General features: G+C 44.5%; 1 protein-coding gene across 1 annotated transcript in view; it reads right to left on the bottom strand.

Moving 5' to 3' along the window:
- The window catches only part of LOC126252548 (dual oxidase), a 609,052-nt gene extending 588,974 nt beyond the window's left edge, over window positions 1-20,078 (bottom strand). Inside the window, exon 1 of the mRNA XM_049953446.1 lies at window positions 19,964-20,078. Within this exon, the coding sequence (XP_049809403.1) occupies window positions 19,964-20,078 (115 nt within the window). The remainder of the gene's footprint in view (window positions 1-19,963) is intronic.
- Between the last annotated feature and the right edge of the window lie 750 nt (window positions 20,079-20,828).

The following is a 20,828-nucleotide window of genomic DNA, read 5'->3' as shown; positions in this document are numbered from 1 at the left end:
TGAAACTTCGTTTAGAGATACGCTGCACCTTCCCAGAACCGTTTCATTAAAATCTAATCATTTCACCTCCCATAATACTAAGTTTATATGATTGTCAGATTCCTTATCGCTTCTTATAAAGTAATATTCCGAAATACATTGCTTATATTGTGGGAAATGCTCAAATTGTTCGCCAGTGTTCTTATAATCGAACACTAACTTGTTGTTTCTCTTTGTTGTAGTATTTTCTTGCATTTATCTACATTTAAAGCGAGGTGGTAGTTTTGCAACACGCAGATATTTTTTCCACGTCTTTCTGCATTTCTTTACTATCGTCGAACGTCGATGATTTAGTGTGGACAACAATACTGTGAGTAAACAATCTTATTGTGCTCCTCATCTTATCTGAGAAATCGTTTATGTATAGTGAGAACATTACAGATTGCGTTATGCTTTGGGGCATAAGTGACGTTACTATCCGTTTTGTTGAACATTCGTCGTCCAATACAGCCGTGCTGGGTTTATCACTCAATTATTCATTGAGAAAATGACATAGCTGAGAAGATACTCCTACAGTCATTTGATAATTTTGAAGCATTTGTTAGATTTGAGCAGCTAAGATTTTGGCGTCACAGCTACAGGTTACAAGGTTGCACGAAGTACATCAGTAACGGCATTTACAAGGAAAGGTAGTTCTGCAGAAATCCATCTGAACTAACTGTAAGTGAGTGAAAGGAAACCTTGAACTCTCTCGGAAGAAGAGTGGTGCAAATGGCAACCTCTCATTTAATAGCTTGTATATCCGTTGTGCTGAACAACAGGAGTATGGAAGCAGCGTTAACGTTAACAGAGAATATATGGCTACGCCGAGAAGAACAGAAAACGGATGTATCTGTAATTAATGAAACGGGGAGTTTGTAAAAGAAATTACAATGGTTTTCAAGGCTTCTTTTGACAAAATGTTTTACAAAGTGTATATCAATTATCCAGGGATGTCGCACCACATCTACAAATAGATATTTAACTTGAACTTGGTATTCATCTTATTTTCAGACACTTCTACTCGTTCATAAGTGAAGGACGGCGGAGCGTACCTACACTTGGGCCTGAGAGAGCTAAAAAAGTTTAAAATTGAAAGTCGTAATGGTGGCCATTACGAGAAGAAAATATTTATCTGATGAAAAACAAATTATGATTGCTTTAACGATTCCCGAGGGCTACGCAATCGACTCGTTTCTAGTACTCCTACTTAGAACGCAAGCGAGTCGAGATGTGACGCTAAAATGCGAGGTCATTAATGTTGATGATCAGTTCATGTTACTTTCTACTGCTGTGGGTCGACGTTATTGTCCGTAATGAATAGCACGATTAATTGGACAGTCTGGCTCATTTCCTTTTGTTGTCCTTGTGTTCTGGACGAACGCTCTTTGTATTTCTAGAACTAGATGTTTGAAACACTTTTGGTACCTGATCTGCATCTACATCTACATGCAAACTCCGCAAGCCACGGTACGATGCCTCCGGTGGGTACACTACTTTCTTGTTCGACTCGCAAATAGAGCGAGGGAAAAACCACTATCTATATGCCTCGGTATTATCCCTAATTTTTTCTATCTTATCTTCATGGTCATTACGTAAAATGTACGTTGGCGGCAATAGAATAGTTCTGCATTCAGCTTCAAATGCCGATTCCCTAAATTTTTACAATGGGCTTCTCCGAAAGAACGTCGCCTTCCCTCCAGGGATTCGCATTTGAGTTCCGGAAGAATTTTCGCAATCCTTGCTGTTCGAACTTACTTGTAACAAATGTTGCAGCTCGCCACTGAATTTCTTCGATATCTTCCTTTAAAGTGACCTGGTAGGGATCCCAAACACTCGAGCAGTACTCAAGAATAGGTCGAACTACTGTCCTATATGCGGTCTCCTTTATACATGAACCACACCTTCCCTAAATTCTCCCAATAAACCGAAGTCGGCCATTCGCCTTCCCTACCACATGCTTACATCCTGATTCCATTTCATATAGCTTTTCGACTCTACGCCCAGATATTTAAACGACGTGACACTACTAATGATGGATTAGAAAATTACGTTTTTGTTTTACCTACTCATCAGCAGAACAACTTGTTAGAGCCAGCTGCCATTCATCACTCCAACTAGAAATTCTGACGAAGTCATCTTGTATCCTCCTATAGTCCCTCACCAACAATACCTTCAACACAGCATCATCAGCAAACAATCGCAGATTGCTGCCCACAGTGTCCGCCAGATCATTTGTGTATATAGAAAACAATGAGGTCCTATCACATTTCCGTGGGTCACCCCTGATGATACCCTCTTCTCTAACGAACACTCGCTGTCAAGAACGACGTGCTGCGTTCTAATACACAAGACTCATGATGCTGTTTATGTGATCGGAATCGATTGTAAATGAATTGAATATCAAGTTTATTATATAACTATATTCTAACTGGTATAAAACACAACGATGCAAGGCCCATTTGGATGTCTCCCCCACAATGGATTCCTTAAGAAAATCTTTTCGCATTGTTTGTGTTCTTTTATAGACTGCATTCAGCTACTTTTATTTCTCCTACTGACTGCAGTTCTTAAAACTAGAGAAACAAAGATGAGAGAATGACACCACCCCAACAAAAATAAGTCAACAAACTGCTAGCAGTTGGTGGACTCAGCAGTCCCGATTCTCCACCACCAAATTGTCGGATGTGTTAAGGACGAGTTTGCCTTTTCAAAGGAGTTGTAGCAAAGGAAGGTTACTGCTTACCACTCCATGTGAGATGATGTCATTAGAGATCGAATGTGGGAGGCGCAGGGAAATGAAGTGGTAGTACTCGCACACATCCCAAGTGCATTTTAGGTAAATCACTGAAAAACTGAATCTGGATGGCCGGAAGGGGATTTGGAGCACGGAAAAATAAATCTACATGTCCGGTTGCAGATTTGAGCCTCACCTTACCCGAATGTGAATTCACTGGACATAATCTCTGTGCGACCTCCTCATTTCTTATTTTTCAATTTTCAGCATCTTCCCGTAACGATACATCAGAAACGCTTAAATTCTCTTGTTTTGCTGCTTTTCGTAACTCCAGGATTCGCTGTCATCCAAATTTGTAGTAAAATTTTTGACTTTAAAAAGACTGGTTCGGAACACGATTACGAGGCTAAGCGCAATGTGTCGGTGGCCACCTTGTCCCAGTGCAAACAAGAATACAAATCTGATTAGACGTTTCTAGGATTCCTTGCCGCGTTAGACTTGTTTGCAAATTTAAGTCTGATTTCGTATAGGTAACCGACTCATAAAATTATAGTGAGTGACTTTTTAATGCTTTAAGTCGGTGGCACGCAGAAACAACTAATTGCCTTGTCCAGAAATTATTTAGAGCAGTCAGTTCAGGAACCCAAGTAAATTGCAAATGGTTACAATAATATACAAAGCCTCTTAGAGTCAAACAACCTTGAGTAAATAGAGAGTATCCTGATGGATTCAACAATTAGTGTCCCCAAGGTCGTTGTGCCGGCCGGTGTGGCCAAGCGGTTCTAGGCGCTTCAGTCTGGGACCCGCGACCGCTACGGTCGCAGGTTCGAATCCTGCCTCGGGCATGGATGTGTGTGATGTCCTTAGGTTAGTTAGGTTTAAATAGTTCTAAGTTCTAGGGGACCAATGACCTCAGATGTTAAGTCCCATAGTATTCAGAGCCATTTGAACCATTTGAACCCAAGGTCGTTGTAACAAGACTGAATACCGTTACCTTCAAATCCAACAAAAATTAACGCGAAGTATATATATTTAAAAAAAATCAGATAAAAATTCACTTGACGCCTCCAAAAGAGACAGTCTCGTTTCCTTTCAGGGTTACTAATTAAGCGTCTATCAGGTGTCCTTTAAATTCAAAGCAATGGTGGTGACGGCAATGGAGAATTTTACACCAAGTAAATTAATAAGAGACGGAACAGTCCCCCGCAGCACACAAAACAGGTTAGCATACTGTCGCAGAAATATGACAGATTTGAAAGAACGTCAAATCCCAATGACGTCGAATATAGAATTATAGAATATATATTACGTGAGTAATTTGTAAGTGGGTACCCTCGCTACAGGGAAGCAACTAAAAGTCACTTCATAAAGGCGAGTTTCCGAGTCCACACTGTACATCAGACACAGAGTTGGACAAAAATATGGAAACGCCAAAACGAGTACACATTACCATAACTAATATGGTGTAGGAAATCGGTTGGCATTCAAAACAGTTTCCAGTCGTCTCAAAATGTATAAATACAGGTCCTGCAGGGTTTTCAGTGGAATATTATACCGTTCTTCCTGAAAATAATGGTGAGTTCAGGTAACAATGATAGGGGTGGATAGCGGACACGCACATTCCTCTCCAAAGCAGACCACAAAGACTCAATAATATTGAGATCTGGTGGCCAGGGGAGATGCGACAATTATCCTTGTGCTGACAAGACAGTCCTGTACGATGCAAGCTGCGTAAACAAGAGCCTTGATGTCTTGGAATACAGCATCATCATTGGGGAACAAATATAATTCCATGGAATGGAGTTGATCAGCCGAAATGATCACATAATGTGCGATCTTGCTGAGTAATGATGGAGACCGAGGAATACCACGGTATGGCTGTCCAAATCATCGCAGGATCTCCGTCATGTTTCATTCCTGCGTTTTAAACTCTGCCGTAAGTTGAAAAGACTCGGCAAGACTCGTCCGACAGAATGACTTTCTTCCAGTGCTCCATAGTCTAGGTTTCATGCTTCGGCATCACTGCTGAGTGGATTTGGATTTCCAGTCCGTCCTCCAATTCCCTGCTTGTAGGATTCCCTTTGTGTGCTGACAGGTGTCGCGAATGCGATATTCAGGTCTGCAAATAATTTCTGCAGTTGTCGTGGCCTCTCCAAATGACCATCTATCACAACCACTCAACACACACTTTTATCCGCGTTGTGAGTTAGCGGATGATATTTTCCGCTTTTGCTAAGAGCGGTGGTAATAGTCTTCGATAAGCACCAAACACTTCAGCTACATCGGTTAAGGAATCACCATCATACGATTTTCTTATGTCCAAATTCACTTAGTTCCGACATAACGCATTCACGACTACACAGAACACTGTTCTGACCACCATTGACACTTGAAACGTACTGAGGACGTTACACAGGTGCCGTTCGTGATCAAATACAACACCGCATCCTCCAGGCTTGGCTAGCACCTGCATTTAAGTTCAAACATGCATTTCCCGCGGCGTTTCCGTATTTTTGTGGAAAATTGGAAGACAGCAGTGTACGAACCTACCACCTACCAGTCTGCAACTCAAGGTCTCTATCCATTTCTCTGTGCTGAGGTTTCGCATTTTGAGAATCTAGATAATTGTGAGACCTGTGATACTTTGATGGGAAACCTTATTTATTTTGAAGGTTTGAGAAAATCTAGTTTCATTCAGCGATTACTTCAATTTTAAATTGTAGCTACTATAGTACAGAATCATAATAAGATTATAAAAATATAGTACGTCTACATGTCTACATACATACTCCGCAATCCACCATACGGTGCGTGGTGGAGGGTGCCTCGTACCACAACTAGCATCTTCTCTCCCTCTTCCTCTCCCAAACAGAACGAGGGAGAAATGTCTGCCTATATGCCTCTCTTATCTTATCTTTGTAGTCTTTCCGCGAAATGTAAGTTGGCGGCAGTAAAATTGTACTGCAGTCAGCCTCAAATGCTAGTTCTCTAAACTTCCTCAGTAGCGACTCACGAAAAGAACGCCTCCTTTCCTCCAGAGACTCCCACCCGAGTTCCTGAAGCATTTTCGTGACACTCGCGTGATGAATCAAACCTACCAGTAACAAATCTAACAGCCCGCCTCTGAATTGCTTCTATGTCCTCCCTCAATCCGACCTGATAAAGATCCCAAACGCTCGAGCAGTATTCAAGAATAGGTCGTATTAGTGTTTTATAAGCGGTCTCCTTTACAGATGAACCACATCTTCCCAAAATTCTACCAATGAACCGAAGACGACTATCCGCCTTCCCCACAACTGCCATTACATGCTTGTCCCACTTCATATCGCTCTGCAATGTTACGCCCAAATATTTAATCGACGTGACTGTGTCAAGCGCTACACTACTAATGGAGTATTCAAACATTACGGGATTCTTTTTCCTATTCATCTGCATTAATTTACATTTATCTGTATTTAGAGTTAGCTGCCATTCTTTACACCAATCACAAATCCTGTCCAAATCATCTTGTATCCTCCTACAGTCACTCAACGACGACACCTTCCCGTACACCACACCATCATCAGCAAACAGCGGCACATTGATATCCGCCCTATCCAAAAGATCATTTATGTAGATAGAAAACAAGTACCATCAAAAGGTCACAAAAACTGACGTATTATTAATAATTTTAGCGTAGCACTTACTCACTTCCTTTGGAACAGCAGTGTTTCGTGGAACACAGTTTGGGAAACGATACTCAGTGTGAAGGTCATACATCTCTGGACTTTCATCTTCCATCTTACCATGTGCTGAAGGATAAATCACCCTTTCGTCATAAACTGACATTTCAATACAATTAATAGTACCATAAATCATGAGTAATAACATAGAGTCGTAATGAAATTATAAAAATATATCGAAAAAATGTCAAGACAAAACTGGATGTTATCAATAGCTTTCTCGTGTCACTTATTCAACTCCCATGGAACAATGTTCTGCGGAACTCGGTTTGGGAAACAATGCTCTACGTAGAGGCCATACATCTTTGGGCTTACTGTTTCATCTCACCTTGTCCTGTAGGCTAATATCACATACTTATCATTAACTGACATTTAATTATTACAGATCGTACCAAGAATGACATGTTTATGATAAATCTTCATTGCGTTGTTGCCCTCGAACGGCATACTGCCATAACACAAACGTTACAACAGCAAATCAACGAAATACGTAAATCCAATATGGCATCTTCTTTATCGATTGCTATGGAGTTTCGGCTCGCATCGAGTTTACAGAAGACACGTCAGATTGACGTCACTCTGCATCGAGCGAGGCCCACCAGAAAGACAGGCCGTGGCGCGTACGTCACAGCACGTGACGTTGCAGGTCTTACGAGTGCCAGCAGCCGTCTCCGGCAGGGAACGAGTAACTATTTCAGAAGAGTTTAGCAATTATTGACTGCACGGTTAAATGGTTGGAAGTTGTCGATAGCAAAAAATTAAGAACTTTATTGGGCACCATTTAAGTTAAATATTGATTTCCCGTGGGCCCTGCACGGAGCCGAGCGTTCACGAACTGTGGCAGGCAAGCCGCCCAGTGTGACGTCACAAGTTCGTTGCAGGGCCCTTATATTCCGTTGGCCCCGACACCGAGAGTCGGGTGAAGTGAACGACGCCCGAGAGGGAAATGGAACGGGCTGACGGAGACCTTGGCGGCCCGCGCGGACGACAGCTGAGGCCGCGGCGTTCGCCGAACCCGTCCCCAGCGGCGGCTGTGTGTAGTGTGCGGCGGTGCTGAGACAGCCCAGGCGCCGGCACGCACCCGCATTCCAGTTGCACAACCGCGCGCGGTCGGCGCTTTCTACGGGACAGCGCGCTGCGTGCCCAACTCGTCTTCACTAGCGCAAATCCGAGGACGCCTGCGTTTGCTCGCCTCCTCACGTCGCCTGCACAACACGCTGCCGCGGCGTCGGCGAAGGCCTCGTGTGCAGTTCTTCTCGTAATGTTGATTGACTGCCACAGAAGCAGGAAAACGAAGCCCCGCTTCATTTTTCTTTACAGCTGACTTTGACTCAAGGCGGGGACGATATTTTTCGAGCATGTGTAAGATATACCAGAAAAAAGCGCTGAAAATAATCATCTAGATAGGTGCTGAAGCTTTCTGCAGGCGTTTACAGCTCTTATGAGGGCGCGCTGAAAAGTAATGCCTCCGAATTTTTTATGTTAAAACTCTTAAAGCTAGTTATACAAAATAAAGATCAATAACATTCTACACTATCGGCCATTAAAATTGCTACACCACGAAGATGACGTGCTACAGACGCGAAATTCAACCGACAGGAAGAAGATGCTGTGATATGCAAATGATTAGCTTTTCAGAGCATTCACACAAGGTTGGCGCCGGTGGCGACACCTACAACGTGCTGACATGAGGAAAGTTTCCAGCCGATTTCTCATACACAAACAGCACTTAACAGTCGTTGCCTGGTGAAACGTTGTTGTGATGCCTTGTGTAAGGAGGAGAAATGCGTACCATTACGTTTCCGACTTTGATGAAGGTCGGATCGCCTATCGCGATTGCGGTTTATCGTATCGCGACATTCCTGCTCGCGTTGGTGGAGATCCAATGACTGTTAGCAGAATATGGGATCGGTGGGTTCAAGAGGGTAATACGGAACGCCGTGCTGGATCCCAATGGCCTCGTATCACTAGCAGTCGAGATGAGAGGCATCTTATCCGCATGGCTGTAACGGATCGTGCAACCACGTCTCGATCCCTGAGTCAACAGATGGGGACGTTTGCAAGACACCAACCATCTGCACGAACATTTCGACGACGTTTGCAGTAGCATGGACTATCAGCTCGGAGACCATGGCTGCGGTTACCCTTGACGCTGCATCACGGACAGGAGCGCCTGCGATGGTGTACTCAACGACGAACCTGGGTGCACGAATGGCAAAACGTCATTTTTTCGGATGAATCCAGGTTCTATTTACAGCATCGTGATGGTCGCAACCGTGTTTGGCGACATCGCGGTGAACGCACATAGGAAGCGTGTATTCGTCATCGCCATACTGGCGTATCACCCGGCGTGATGGTATGGGGTGCCATTGGTTACACTTATCGGTTACCACTTGTTCGCATTGACGGCACCTTGAACAGTGGACGTTACATTTCAGATGTGTTACGACCTGTGGCTCTACCCATCATTCGATCCTTGCGAAATTCTACATTTCAGCAGGATAATGCACGACCGCATGTTGCAGGTGCTATACGGACCTCTCTCGATACAGAAAATGTTCGACTGCTGCCCTGGCCAGCACATTCTCCAGATCTCTTACCAATTGAAAACGTCTGGTCAATGGTGGCCGAGCAACTAGCTCGTCACAATACGCCAGTCGTTACTCTTGATGAACTGTGGTATCGTGCTGAAGCTGCATGGGCAGCTGTACCTGTACACACCATCCAAGCTCTGTTTGACTGAATACCCAGGCGTATCAAGGGCGTTATTACGGCCAGAGGTGGTTGTTCTGGTTACTGATTTCTCAGGATCTATGCACCCAAATTGCGTGAAAATGTAATCTCATGTCAGTTCTAGTATAATATATTTGTCTAATGAATACCCGTTCATCATCTGCATTTCTTTTTGGTGTATCAATTTTAATGGTCAGTAGTGTACATCTTCATATCTACGTATTCACAGCCCTCTGCCGCTAGAGGGCTCCGAATTGTAGCGCGTAACATGGCGGAGAGTAACGTAAATATGTAGCCGCGTGAGAAACAGCGTACTGTACTCGATTTCCAACAGTTCGTCGAGACACGGAGCACCCTCTCGTTCAGCATGACAGTGCCAAACCACACACGAGCCCTGCGAAATCTGCAACAATCCGATGTGTTGGGTTCCTTGTTATCGATCATCTTCCATACAGTACCAACTTGGCGTCATCCGATTTTCAGCTGTTTCCAATACGTAAAGAGACCCTTTGAGGACTTCACTGCGATACTCATGAAGCGGGCGAGCAGAGGTGAAGCTGCGGCTTCATCAATGAAAAGCGTTCTACGATGACGCTATCAACAAACTGACCTCTCGTTGGAAGAAATAGTTACGTCACCAGGTTACGTTCAGGAATAAGTATTAGGTGTGATGAATAAAGGTATTAAGAACGTCTGTTCTATTTAAAAAGCTTTTCAAGTTTTCACATAAAAAATTCGGAGGCCTTACCGTTCAGCATGCCCTCGTACACTGTTAAAGAAACAAAGGCGTATTAAGAGCGCCTAAACCTTTTATATTAATAAATTATTCCTGCTGCAGCGTGTCATCCTAGTCATTCTCCAAAAAATAGACACTTTAAATTGCCACTACGTGCCAACACAGCAGAAAAGGAACGTAGCTCACTTAATCACGTGGTGCACAGTGTTAAAAGCAACCTCGTGATCCTTCATGCAATGAAGAAGGAATACTTCATGAACACACAGCAAGTAGTAGAAACTGACGCCCATCTAAAAAGTGAGAAATCTAGCACGAAATAACGATTATCACAGCATGAGTGTTGATGATATTTACAATTTCACGAAGTCTAAGAGGAATTAGTCCACCAAAATCAAGATGCTGCATAAAATACAATTTGTATCGTTTCCTTCTTGTGGTCACCCTCACTGTCACATCTTTTAATATGCGATCTTAATATAACGCAGGACTTATATCAGAACCGTGACGTATACAGAATTTCCTGTTCTGGTTATAAGGCTGGCTACACCGGACAAACAGAAAAGAGTTTTAAAACGCTATATTAGGAGCACACAGAATTAAAAAGATAAGAACATTGGAAGTAAACCCGCCTTCGCAGTTCACCCCATACAAGAAAATCACATGATGCACAGTGCTGCAAAAAACCTCGTGATCCATCATACAATGAAGAAAGGGTACCTTAGGGGCATATATGAAGAATTAGAAATCTACACCCACCTGAAAAATTGAGAGCAAAGGACGCTCAGTGAACAATGTACTCTTAGAAACACCACTATTCCGGACGTCTGCAACCTCGTTATTATTAAATTTCCTTAAAGTTAAACCACCGAGAGAGGTGGCGCAGTGGCTAACACACTGGACTCATATTCTCGAGGACGACGGTTCAATTCCGCCTCTGGCCATCCTGATTTAGGTTTTCCGTGATTTCCCTAAATCGCTCAAGGCAAATGCCGGGATGGTTCCTTTGAAAGGGCACAGCCGACTTACTTCCCCGTCCTTCCCTAATCCGACGAGACAGATGACCTCGCTGTCTGGTCTCTTTCCTCAAACAACACAACTTTAAAGTTAAACCGCAAGTTCGTAGCTGCGTCCATATATTTGTAAACAGGCTTTTGTAAGCAGTCCACAATGCGTCCAAGCTACGCTGACGCTCTTGGCACTCATGCCGTTGAGAAAATAACTTTCTGTATTTATGCAAGTTCCAGAAGCAATTGAAAATGGCCTAATGCAAAGGCCGGCCGGAGTGGCCGTGCGGTTCTAGGCGCTACAGTCTTTAACCGAGCGACCGCTACGGCCGCAGGTTCGAATCCTGCCTCGGGCATGGATGTGTGTGATGTCCTTAGGTTAGTTAGGCTTAATTAGTTCTAAGTTCTAGGCGACTGATGACCTCAGCAGTTAAGTCGCATAGTGATCAGAGCCATTTTTGAACCTAATGCAAAGGACGAAACCGGTAGTGGACGCAAAAAAGTTCTAACGTTAAATTTGGTTTTGTAAGCCGCTAACTCGGAAGAAACGGCAACAGCAGTTTTGAACCTCAGCAAGACGATTACGGCTTTTTTATATTTTCAGCTGAATAAATACCATTTAGGAATGAACTAAAAATTAATAGCTGGTGGTAAACTTTTCGGGATGTGAGCTCGTGGTCAAAGAAACTATTCTGTTCCCGACGTTTCGCCCAGGAATTGCGCTAGACATTCTCAGAGGCGCTCCTCCGCTGAGTCTTGTCGGCAAGACTCAGCGGAGGAGTTCTGTGAGAATGTCCAACGCAGTCCTGGACGAAACGTCAGGAACAGAAGAGTTTCTTGGACCACGAGCTCACATCCCGAAAGGATTACCAGCTGCTGTGTCATCCGGTTGTGAAAGCCTTCGTTCTATGATGAAAAAAATTAATATCCTGTAGAGATGAGACCGATGTGCTGAAATACGAGTATATCGGATACGCAAAATGAAGAAAAATGTGCTTCTTTTTTCTTAAAGTGGTGTTCTAAAAACAAAATTCAAACAAAAATATTTTGTCTTGGGATCACTGTCTATAGCAAGCGTACTTTGCACTTGTTCCTGCACAACTTTTAACAGTTTTTATTTGTTATTACTGATTTATAGATAAATTTACGCCTGTATAAAATATGTTACGTAAAAAGCTATCATTCCTCTGTGACTTCGATGTTTCGTGCAAATGAACTGTGAAACGTTTCACTAACGAACTGTCACTCGCTATCGTGGTCTTGCCAAATTTCTAGCTCACCTTTCCGTTCGTGGAACGGACTTCTGTGATGATCGGAATACCCCTGTTAACATACACGTTAAACATACACGTATTCTGCTGTGAATAGAGATGTTACAGACGAAATAACCTGTGTGTCTGCAACTCCGTATTCTTCAGATTTCCTGTTATTTTGGTTGCGATTTCACAAGCTACAGCAAGTAAAGGATGTTTGAAATACATCGTACAGCACATTACACAATACAAGGGCCGATCAGATAGCTCCCTTTTGAAGGCTAATGGTTCAATGGCTCTGAGCACTATGGGACTTAACTTCTAAGATCATCAGTCCCCTAGAACTTAGAACTACTTAAACCTAACTAACCTAAGGACATCACACACATCCATGCCCGAGGCAGGATTCGAACCTGCGACCGTAGCGGTCGCGCGGTTCCAGGCTGTAGCGCCTAGAACCACTCGGCCACCCCGGCCGGCTTTGAAGGCCACACTAAGCCCTTGGATACATGTGGGTGCTTATATAGGGTGTAACGGGTATACTTTTTTTTATAAGTGGTAACTTAAAAAGTACACGAATCAGTGGATTGGTTGTTTTTTCTCTGTGTCGAGCAGTCTTCCCACAAACAAGTCATCAACTTTACGACCTGATGTTTTCTGCATGGCCGTACTTGGGCTACGAAGTCAACGATACCTGTTACTCGAGACTAACCGTTTTGCGGCCATGCGTCTGCACTTCAAAACCTGGCCTGCTGCCCAGGGAAAAAAATAAGCCTTAATGGCTTGCTCTTGTCAAATACACTTGGAGGCACTATCCAGTCTGAAAATACCTGAGCTGTAATAGCTGTAATTGTTAGTTTGCAAATGGCGCAAATACTGATATAATGTTGCCCAGTAGACCGTCCTCAGTCACCAATAGAAATATCTGCACTGTTGCCCATTACACCCTGAATACGCACATCATAATCGCGCTGGGTTGCATGTTCGCTGCACCAGTGCCCACAAATGGAAAATTTTCGATTGCCTCTTATAAGTGAGATTTCAGATGCTCTTTCTATCGCTATTATATGAAAGTGATGGCGCAATGGTATAGATAATAGACTTTATTTGACGGTTTAAATTGAATTGGACGTTTTCCATAGTATCTCTAAATAACAGAGACAAATTCCAGAATGGTTGTTTCTAATGATCATGACTAACTTCCCTCGTGATGACTGGGTGTTGTGTGATGTCCTTAGGTTAGTTACGTTTAAGTAGTTCTAAGACTGATGACCATAGATGTTAAGTCCCATAGTGCTCAGAACCATTTGAACCGTGACTAACTTCTTCTTCCACTCCTGCCCAATAGCAGTAGTGTGAAATGGACGTCAAGATCCAGTCTTCCTTCTTTGGATTACAATCTCTATCCCGTCCAAAAATGGTAAGTAGCTGTTTTTCATAATTTACTATTGACCGTGCAGTCAAAAACGTCTGTGGTTGAGAAATGGAAAAGGAGGGTACATCGTGCCCTGAGGAAGGCCGTTGCAATTCGGCCGAAACGTCGGTTTTAGTTTATTATTGCTGTTAGTTTTTAGTAATGACGCGGCATAATACCCAGAAGAATTTTAATCACTAAGAGGACAGTTGCTGATGATACCGTCACTGTAGAATATTTGACTGAATGTTTGACTTTGTTGACGGAGCCACAACCTCGCCTCAGCTTGCACCGCTTTATCACTATCAAAGTGTAGTCCTCGAAGACGTTCTTTAAGTTTTGAAAAGGGATGAAAATCAGATGGGACCAAGTCGAGACTGTATGGATGATATCGAAGACAATGAACACAAGGTGTCGGATTATTGCAGGTGTCGTAGCGCTCGTAAGTGGTCTGGCAGTGTCACGGTACACAGATTGCATTCTTCTATGGATTTCAATTGGAGGCACATTTCGTGCTGTTAGCAATTCGATTACAACACGCTGTTTCTCACGCACCGACAAAGTTACGTTACACCCCTCTCACGACAGAGGGCTCCAACTTGCGTCAGCGAAACAGCAGGACACTTAACAACACAACCAATACTGAGAACAGAATAAAAAAATTTGTAAGTATTACTTTTCATTACGCCCTCGTAAATAAAAGTTGAAATTAAATCACTGACTCACGAATGTTGTAAGGTTCATAGTCGAAATATCGGAAGAAGAAATGTTGGCCGGCCGCTGTGGCCGAGCGATTCTAGGCGCTTCAATCCGGAACAGCACTGCTTCTAAGGCAGGTTCGAATCCTGCCTTGGGTATGGATGTGTGTGACGTCCTTAGGTTAGTTACGCTTAAGTAGTTCTAAGTCTAGGGGACTGATGACCTCAGATGTTAAGTCCCATAGTGCTTAGAGCCATTTGAACCATTTGAATTGTTGTTGTCGTGAATGCATGATCGAATAATGGATTATTTTGGCATAAGTAAGCTCTTGTCTGAGATCGCGTCGAGCGGCATGTCGGTCAAGTCATACGCTGCTTGAAAGCTCTGATCAAATGAGAGCCCAGAGGAGAGCTTACGCGGACACACCTTCCAGATTCTCGGAAAGCAGCGGACAGCTCAACACTTGTCCGCCAGGCTGTGGCGCATCGGACGGCACAAAAGTAGGCGACGGAGGCACGCACGCTCAGCTGACTCACTTTCACTGGAAAGCGACAGTAAGGCGCCCGTGCCGCCGATGAGCAACACCTCCACCCTAGCCTTGAGCAGGGACGAACGATGGGGACCACTGTGTGCGTGTTCGCCACAACAACTTTTCTATCATGCAACATAGGTTTTAAGACAGATAAATATGAGAAGAAAGTTATATTATGCTCACGGTTTCATTTCTATTTTGTCATTGGAGCTATGCAGTAGTGTGAGAAATCTGAGAATGCATAATTAAGTCATCAAATTTAACCCCATAGAGCGATATCTGACCTGTGTACTACGTGTTTTCCAATACTAATTACGCAGTAAATACTTGATTTTTAATATCTGAACTTATAGCAGTATAGTTTTCATCACCAAGTATGTTTGGAATGTCCTCATGCGGCCCACAGACGTCAATGCTCCAGAATCTACGTATTGTTGATCACTTTACGGATGGTTGCTGGACTTATCTGTCTCTACACTGCACTATATAGACAATTTTTGTACATTATATAATCATGGTGGTGAAAAAATAATAAGGAAACTTTTCTGAATCACAATGCCTTCTAATACAGGTATTACCTAGAGATACACGGAATATTTCGAGCCAGCCGCTATGGCCGAGCGGTTCTAGACGCTTCAGTCCAGGACCGCGCTGCTCCTACGGTCGCAGGTTCGAATCCTGCCTTAGGTATGGATGTGTGTGATGTCCTTAGGTTAGTTAGATTTAAGTAGTTCTAAGTCTAGGGGACTGATGACCTCAGGTGTTAAGTCCCATAGTGCTTAGAGCCATTTGAACAATTTTGGGATATTTCGTTTGATTTTATCTTCGTTCCAATCCCGAACTGTTAGTGATGTACGAAAACACTTCGCATCCCATGTCATCTGCAAAAATGCACGAAAGAAAATTACGAAAACACATCACACTGCAAAAGCATTTTTTTTTTGACAAAATTTTGTTTGCTGCCAAATTCACACGTCACTTACTTACAAACTCCGTTTATCGTTTCCAAAAAATGGAAATGAGAGGGAAGGCAGTCTCTTGATTTCATTGAGAATGAAACGAGGGTGACTGTATAAAGTGGACGTGAAAACTTCCTCGGTTGTGTACTTTCCTGTCGGACTTCGAGAGGAAAGAATAACGTGTCCCTTCAAATGTCATTAATGTATTGGCTTTTAACCGCTCCTTTTCGTAAGATTTTATAGGGTAATAGCTTGGCTTTGAGAACAGTCGACTACAGGAGTGGGATACGAATTAAAAGTCTACAGTCCCGTACCCCGTAGGAATAATATCCTCGCAGGATCATCCGGATTACTACCACAAATGTGACACATAAAACTTTGGTAATGGAAATTACGTGGAATACGTTTGTCCTTGTTGAAATACATCTTATTAGATAGAAGAAAGAATAAAATTACTCGTTCAAGATCTTTAACAAATCTTCAGTCAATGACATTTTTCTACCAACGTGGAAATGTTTTAGTCTGCCATGCCAAACTATACCGAAAACATGAGAATACGGAAGGTAGACTCTCATACCTCAGACGAAGTCACCAAAGCGAGAGTCGTCCACCTCTACATTCATTCTCCACAAATCACTGCACCATACACGTTGTCTTCAGTATGCTGGGTCATATACACTCCTGGAAATGGAAAAAAGAACACATTGACACCGGTGTGTCAGACCCACCATACTTGCTCCGGACACTGCGAGAGGGCTGTACAAGCAATGATCACACGCACGGCACAACGGACACACCAGGAACCGCGGTGTTGGCCGTCGAATGGCGCTAGCTGCGCAGCATTTGTGCACCGCCGCCGTCAGTGTCAGCCAGTTTGCCGTGGCATACGGAGCTCCATCGCAGTCTTTAACACTGGTAGCATGCCGCGACAGCGTGGACGTGAACCGTATGTGCAGTTGACGGACTTTGAGCGAGGGCGTATAGTGGGCATGCGGGAGGCCGGGTGGACGTACCGCCGAATTGCTCAACACGTGGGGCGTGAGGTCTCCACAGTACATCGATGTTGTCGCCAGTGGTCGACGGAAGGTGCACGTGCCCGTCGACCTGGGACCGGACCGCAGCGACGCACGGATGCACGCCAAGACCGTAGGATCCTACGCAGTGCCGTAGGGGACCGCACCGCCACTTCCCAGCAAATTAGGGACACTGTTGCTCCTGGGGTATCGGCGAGGACCATTCGCAACCGTCTCCATGAAGCTGGGCTGCGGTCCCGCACACCGTTAGGCCGTCTTCCGCTCACGCCCCAACATCGTGCAGCCCGCCTCCAGTGGTGTCGCGACAGGCGTGAATGGAGGGACGAATGGAGACGTGTCGTCTTCAGCGATGAGAGTCGCTTCTGCCTTGGTGCCAATGATGGTCGTATGCGTGTTTGGCGCCGTGCAGGTGAGCGCCACAATCAGGACTGCATACGACCGAGGCACACAGGGCCAACCCCCGGCATCATGGTGTGGGGAGCGATCTCCTACACTGGCCGTACACCACTGGTGATCGTCGAGGGGACACTGAATAGTGCATGGTACATCCAAACCGTCATCGAACCCATCGTTCTACCATTCCTAGACCGGCAAGGGAACTTGCTGTTCCAACAGGACAATGCACGTCCGCATGTATCCCGTGCCACCCAACGTGCTCTAGAAGGTGTAAGTCAACTACCCTGGCCAGCAAGATCTCCGGATCTGTCCCCCATTGAGCATGTTTGGGACTGGATGAAGCGTCGTCTCACGCGGTCTGCACGTCCAGCACGAACGCTGGTCCAACTGAGGCGCCAGGTGGAAATGGCATGGCAAGCCGTTCCACAGGACTACATCCAGCATCTCTACGATCGTCTCCATGGGAGAATAGCAGCCTGCATTGCTGCGAAAGGTGGATATACACTGTACTAGTGCCGACATTGTGCATGCTCCGTTGCCTGTGTCTATGTGCCTGTGGTTCTGTCAGTGTGATCATGTGATGTATCCGACCCCAGGAATGTGTCAATAAAGTTTCCCCTTCCTGGGACAATGAATTCACGGTGTTCTTATTTCAATTTCCAGGAGTGTATTAACATTCCTGTTGAATTCAAGGCTGGTGCATGTTTTCTATGACGAATTTGTCTATATGCCATTTTGCTTGTCTTTCAATACAGATTCACGGAATAATAAGTACAAGTCTGCAAACTACATACAACACCAGTTTTGATTCATATCGTCCTAGACACGAATTCTTGAAGGAATTTTCGTGACTTATATTTGCTACGGATCTCTGATGGACGAATGAATGGAGTTCCATAATGGGCTCGACAAGGTATTATCCTTTACACATATATAATATTTTTTTCATAAGTATTGCACTTAAATCACAGTTTTACTTTTGATTTCACTTTTACAAGGTTACTCCAAAATTTCTGAAATTTTCAGCTGATTTATCACTTGTAAACTGCTCAAATAATTTAAAACTTTTCGCCTACTAATGCATGTAAGTTATACTGACGTGCAGTATCAACTACATATTTGTAAAAACGCGAGCTGTGTCAGTCTATGAACTTCACACCTTTATTGAAATTCCTTCTCTCAGTATTTTATACAAACCAACTTCATCTGCTACAATTGATTGGTGCACATGGCGAACCAGTGCTAGACCAACAAATTTACAAAGGCTGTTGAGGATTATTTTCTGAGTATTTTGGTGTAAGGAATACAGAAGTTCCGTGATGTGGTTGCCATCGCTGCGGGAACAGCTGAGCAGAATGTCGTCGTACCGTTCTTCCATTAAGCGATTCGCATATCGGCCACCGTTGCATACTGTTCTGTATTAGTGTAATGTACAACCGTCAGTATCGGGAAAACAAACTTGAGATGGAAACGTGCAGCACTGAATGCACAGTTGAGGGAGAAGAGTAAAGCAAACATTGCTGTTGTCAACAGCAAGGACCATCAGTGAATAGAACAAGATTTTTTCTGAACAAGACGTAGGGCACATATCGTTGACATCTGCACTGTTGCGTTGATATTTTCAGAGCAACACCAATACAAGGTTAAGACGGGAGGGAAGACTAGATAAACGAAATGCAATTGGTTCAAATGGTTCAAATGGCTCTGAGCACTATGGGACTCAACATCTGTGGTCATAAGTCCCCTAGAACTTAGAACTACTTAAACCTAACTAACCTAAGGACATCACACACACCCATGCCCGAGGCAGGATTCGAACCTGCGACCGTAGCAGTCGCGCGGTTCCTGACTGCAGCGCCAGAACCGCTAGACCACCGCGGCCGGCTCGAAATGCAATTATTCTATAATTAGCAACAGGAGACCATAGGCCTCTAAGACCAAGATACTTTGTCGTTGGAGGTCAGGTGCACCCTGCAGATGGCGAGTGGCCGATAGAGACTGCGGAAAAATAACAGGACATTATCTTTAAATGGAGAATGATGATCTGCTGCATTTGTTAGGCACCGTGTAAATAGTAACACCCACAGTATTCGTTCTTGAGAAACACCAGACGGTAACATGCCTTGCCAGTGAGATAGACGCACTCATAGGTGGAGGATGATTAGCTGCTAAATTTGTTATGCTCCATGTAAATAGAAACGGTTCTAGCGTTCTTCCCACAGAATCACCAGACACTAGCTACTGGGATAGACCCACTGATAGTAGGATGACTATGATCTACTATATTATTTAGAAATAGGTAAATATCGATGGTCCCAGCACTGATATGTGAGATACACCAGACGCTACGTTCTCTAGCTGTTGAAACAGACACACTGATGGGTGGGGGATGATCTACTATCTATGCAGCATGTAATTAGTATTGGACCCAAAATTCTTCCCTGAGGAACACCAAATGCTACGTTTTCTAGCTATTGATGATGATGCGCAGTTAGGTGGGGTAAGATCTGATAAATTATATATGCAGTACGTAAATAGATGCAACGTTCTGCAGCTGTTGAGATAGACGCACTGTTGTTTGGGGGATGATCTGCCGACCTACATACGCAGTATGTAAACAGTATCGGCCCAGATATCCTTCGTTGAGGAACTCCAGACGTCTCGTTCTCTAGCTGGAGAGACAGCGGCACTGCAGGAGTATTCCCTTGTTCACTGCAGGTACTCACGTGCAGAGGTGGTGCGGGCAGCGAGGACTGCGGCTAGCAGCAGGAGCAGCGGCAGCCGCGGAGGAGGAGGCTTGGGTGGTCGCGGGTCTGCGGGCCCACGTCGCGCACTCGCCATGGCACACACTGAGGCGGCGGTGCCGGCGCGCCGCGCCGCGACGCGGCCCACAGAGAGAAAGTTCCCCCTCCCCTGCCAGGTGCTCGGCCCACACGCTCCCAGCTCGCCACTTTCCCGGACGGGACGGGACGGCGCTGCCTCTTCCGCCAGACTCCGAGGACGCAGCGGTAGCCACCGCCAGCTCACGCCCAAGGCTGCACTCCTGCTCCTGCCCACTGCAGATTCATCCCGACTCTCACCATTCGAAGACACTGTGATCCGCGTGTCTCAAGCTTATATACTCTCAGATCTCAAGAAGCTTGTAATGATTCCAGTTCCAAAGATGGCTGGTTCTGGAAGTGTGAAAGTTACCAAACTATATCTCTTTCTCAGACCCTCAACCATAAGTTGGTTATCAGCAGTTCGCCATGAATTCTTGTCTTCAGCCTAACTGCATGAGAGCGATGTAGTAGGTGCAGCTCGTACCCTGCACGTGATTTATTTATTATACTCTCAGTCTTCCTCTTGTGTTCTTCCTTTCTAGCACACCTTCAATTATGTTTTTAATGATACCATCATGTCTCAGGAGATGGCTGACCCGCGTGTCTCTTCTCTGACGGATAAGCTTCAAGATACATGGTCCTCTTCATCCACTCTGTGGCGGACCTCTTCGTTTGGTATTTTGTCTACCCAGGAAATCTTGAGCATTCTGCGAAAGCACCACATCATGAAAGGTATTTTGTGCTTCTCCGAGCGTCCATGTTTAACTTC

The sequence above is a fragment of the Schistocerca nitens genome, chromosome 4 (assembly GCF_023898315.1).
Source record: "Schistocerca nitens isolate TAMUIC-IGC-003100 chromosome 4, iqSchNite1.1, whole genome shotgun sequence".
Taxonomy (NCBI): Eukaryota; Metazoa; Arthropoda; class Insecta; order Orthoptera; family Acrididae; genus Schistocerca; species Schistocerca nitens.
This window is presented reverse-complemented; position numbering and strand designations above follow the sequence as displayed.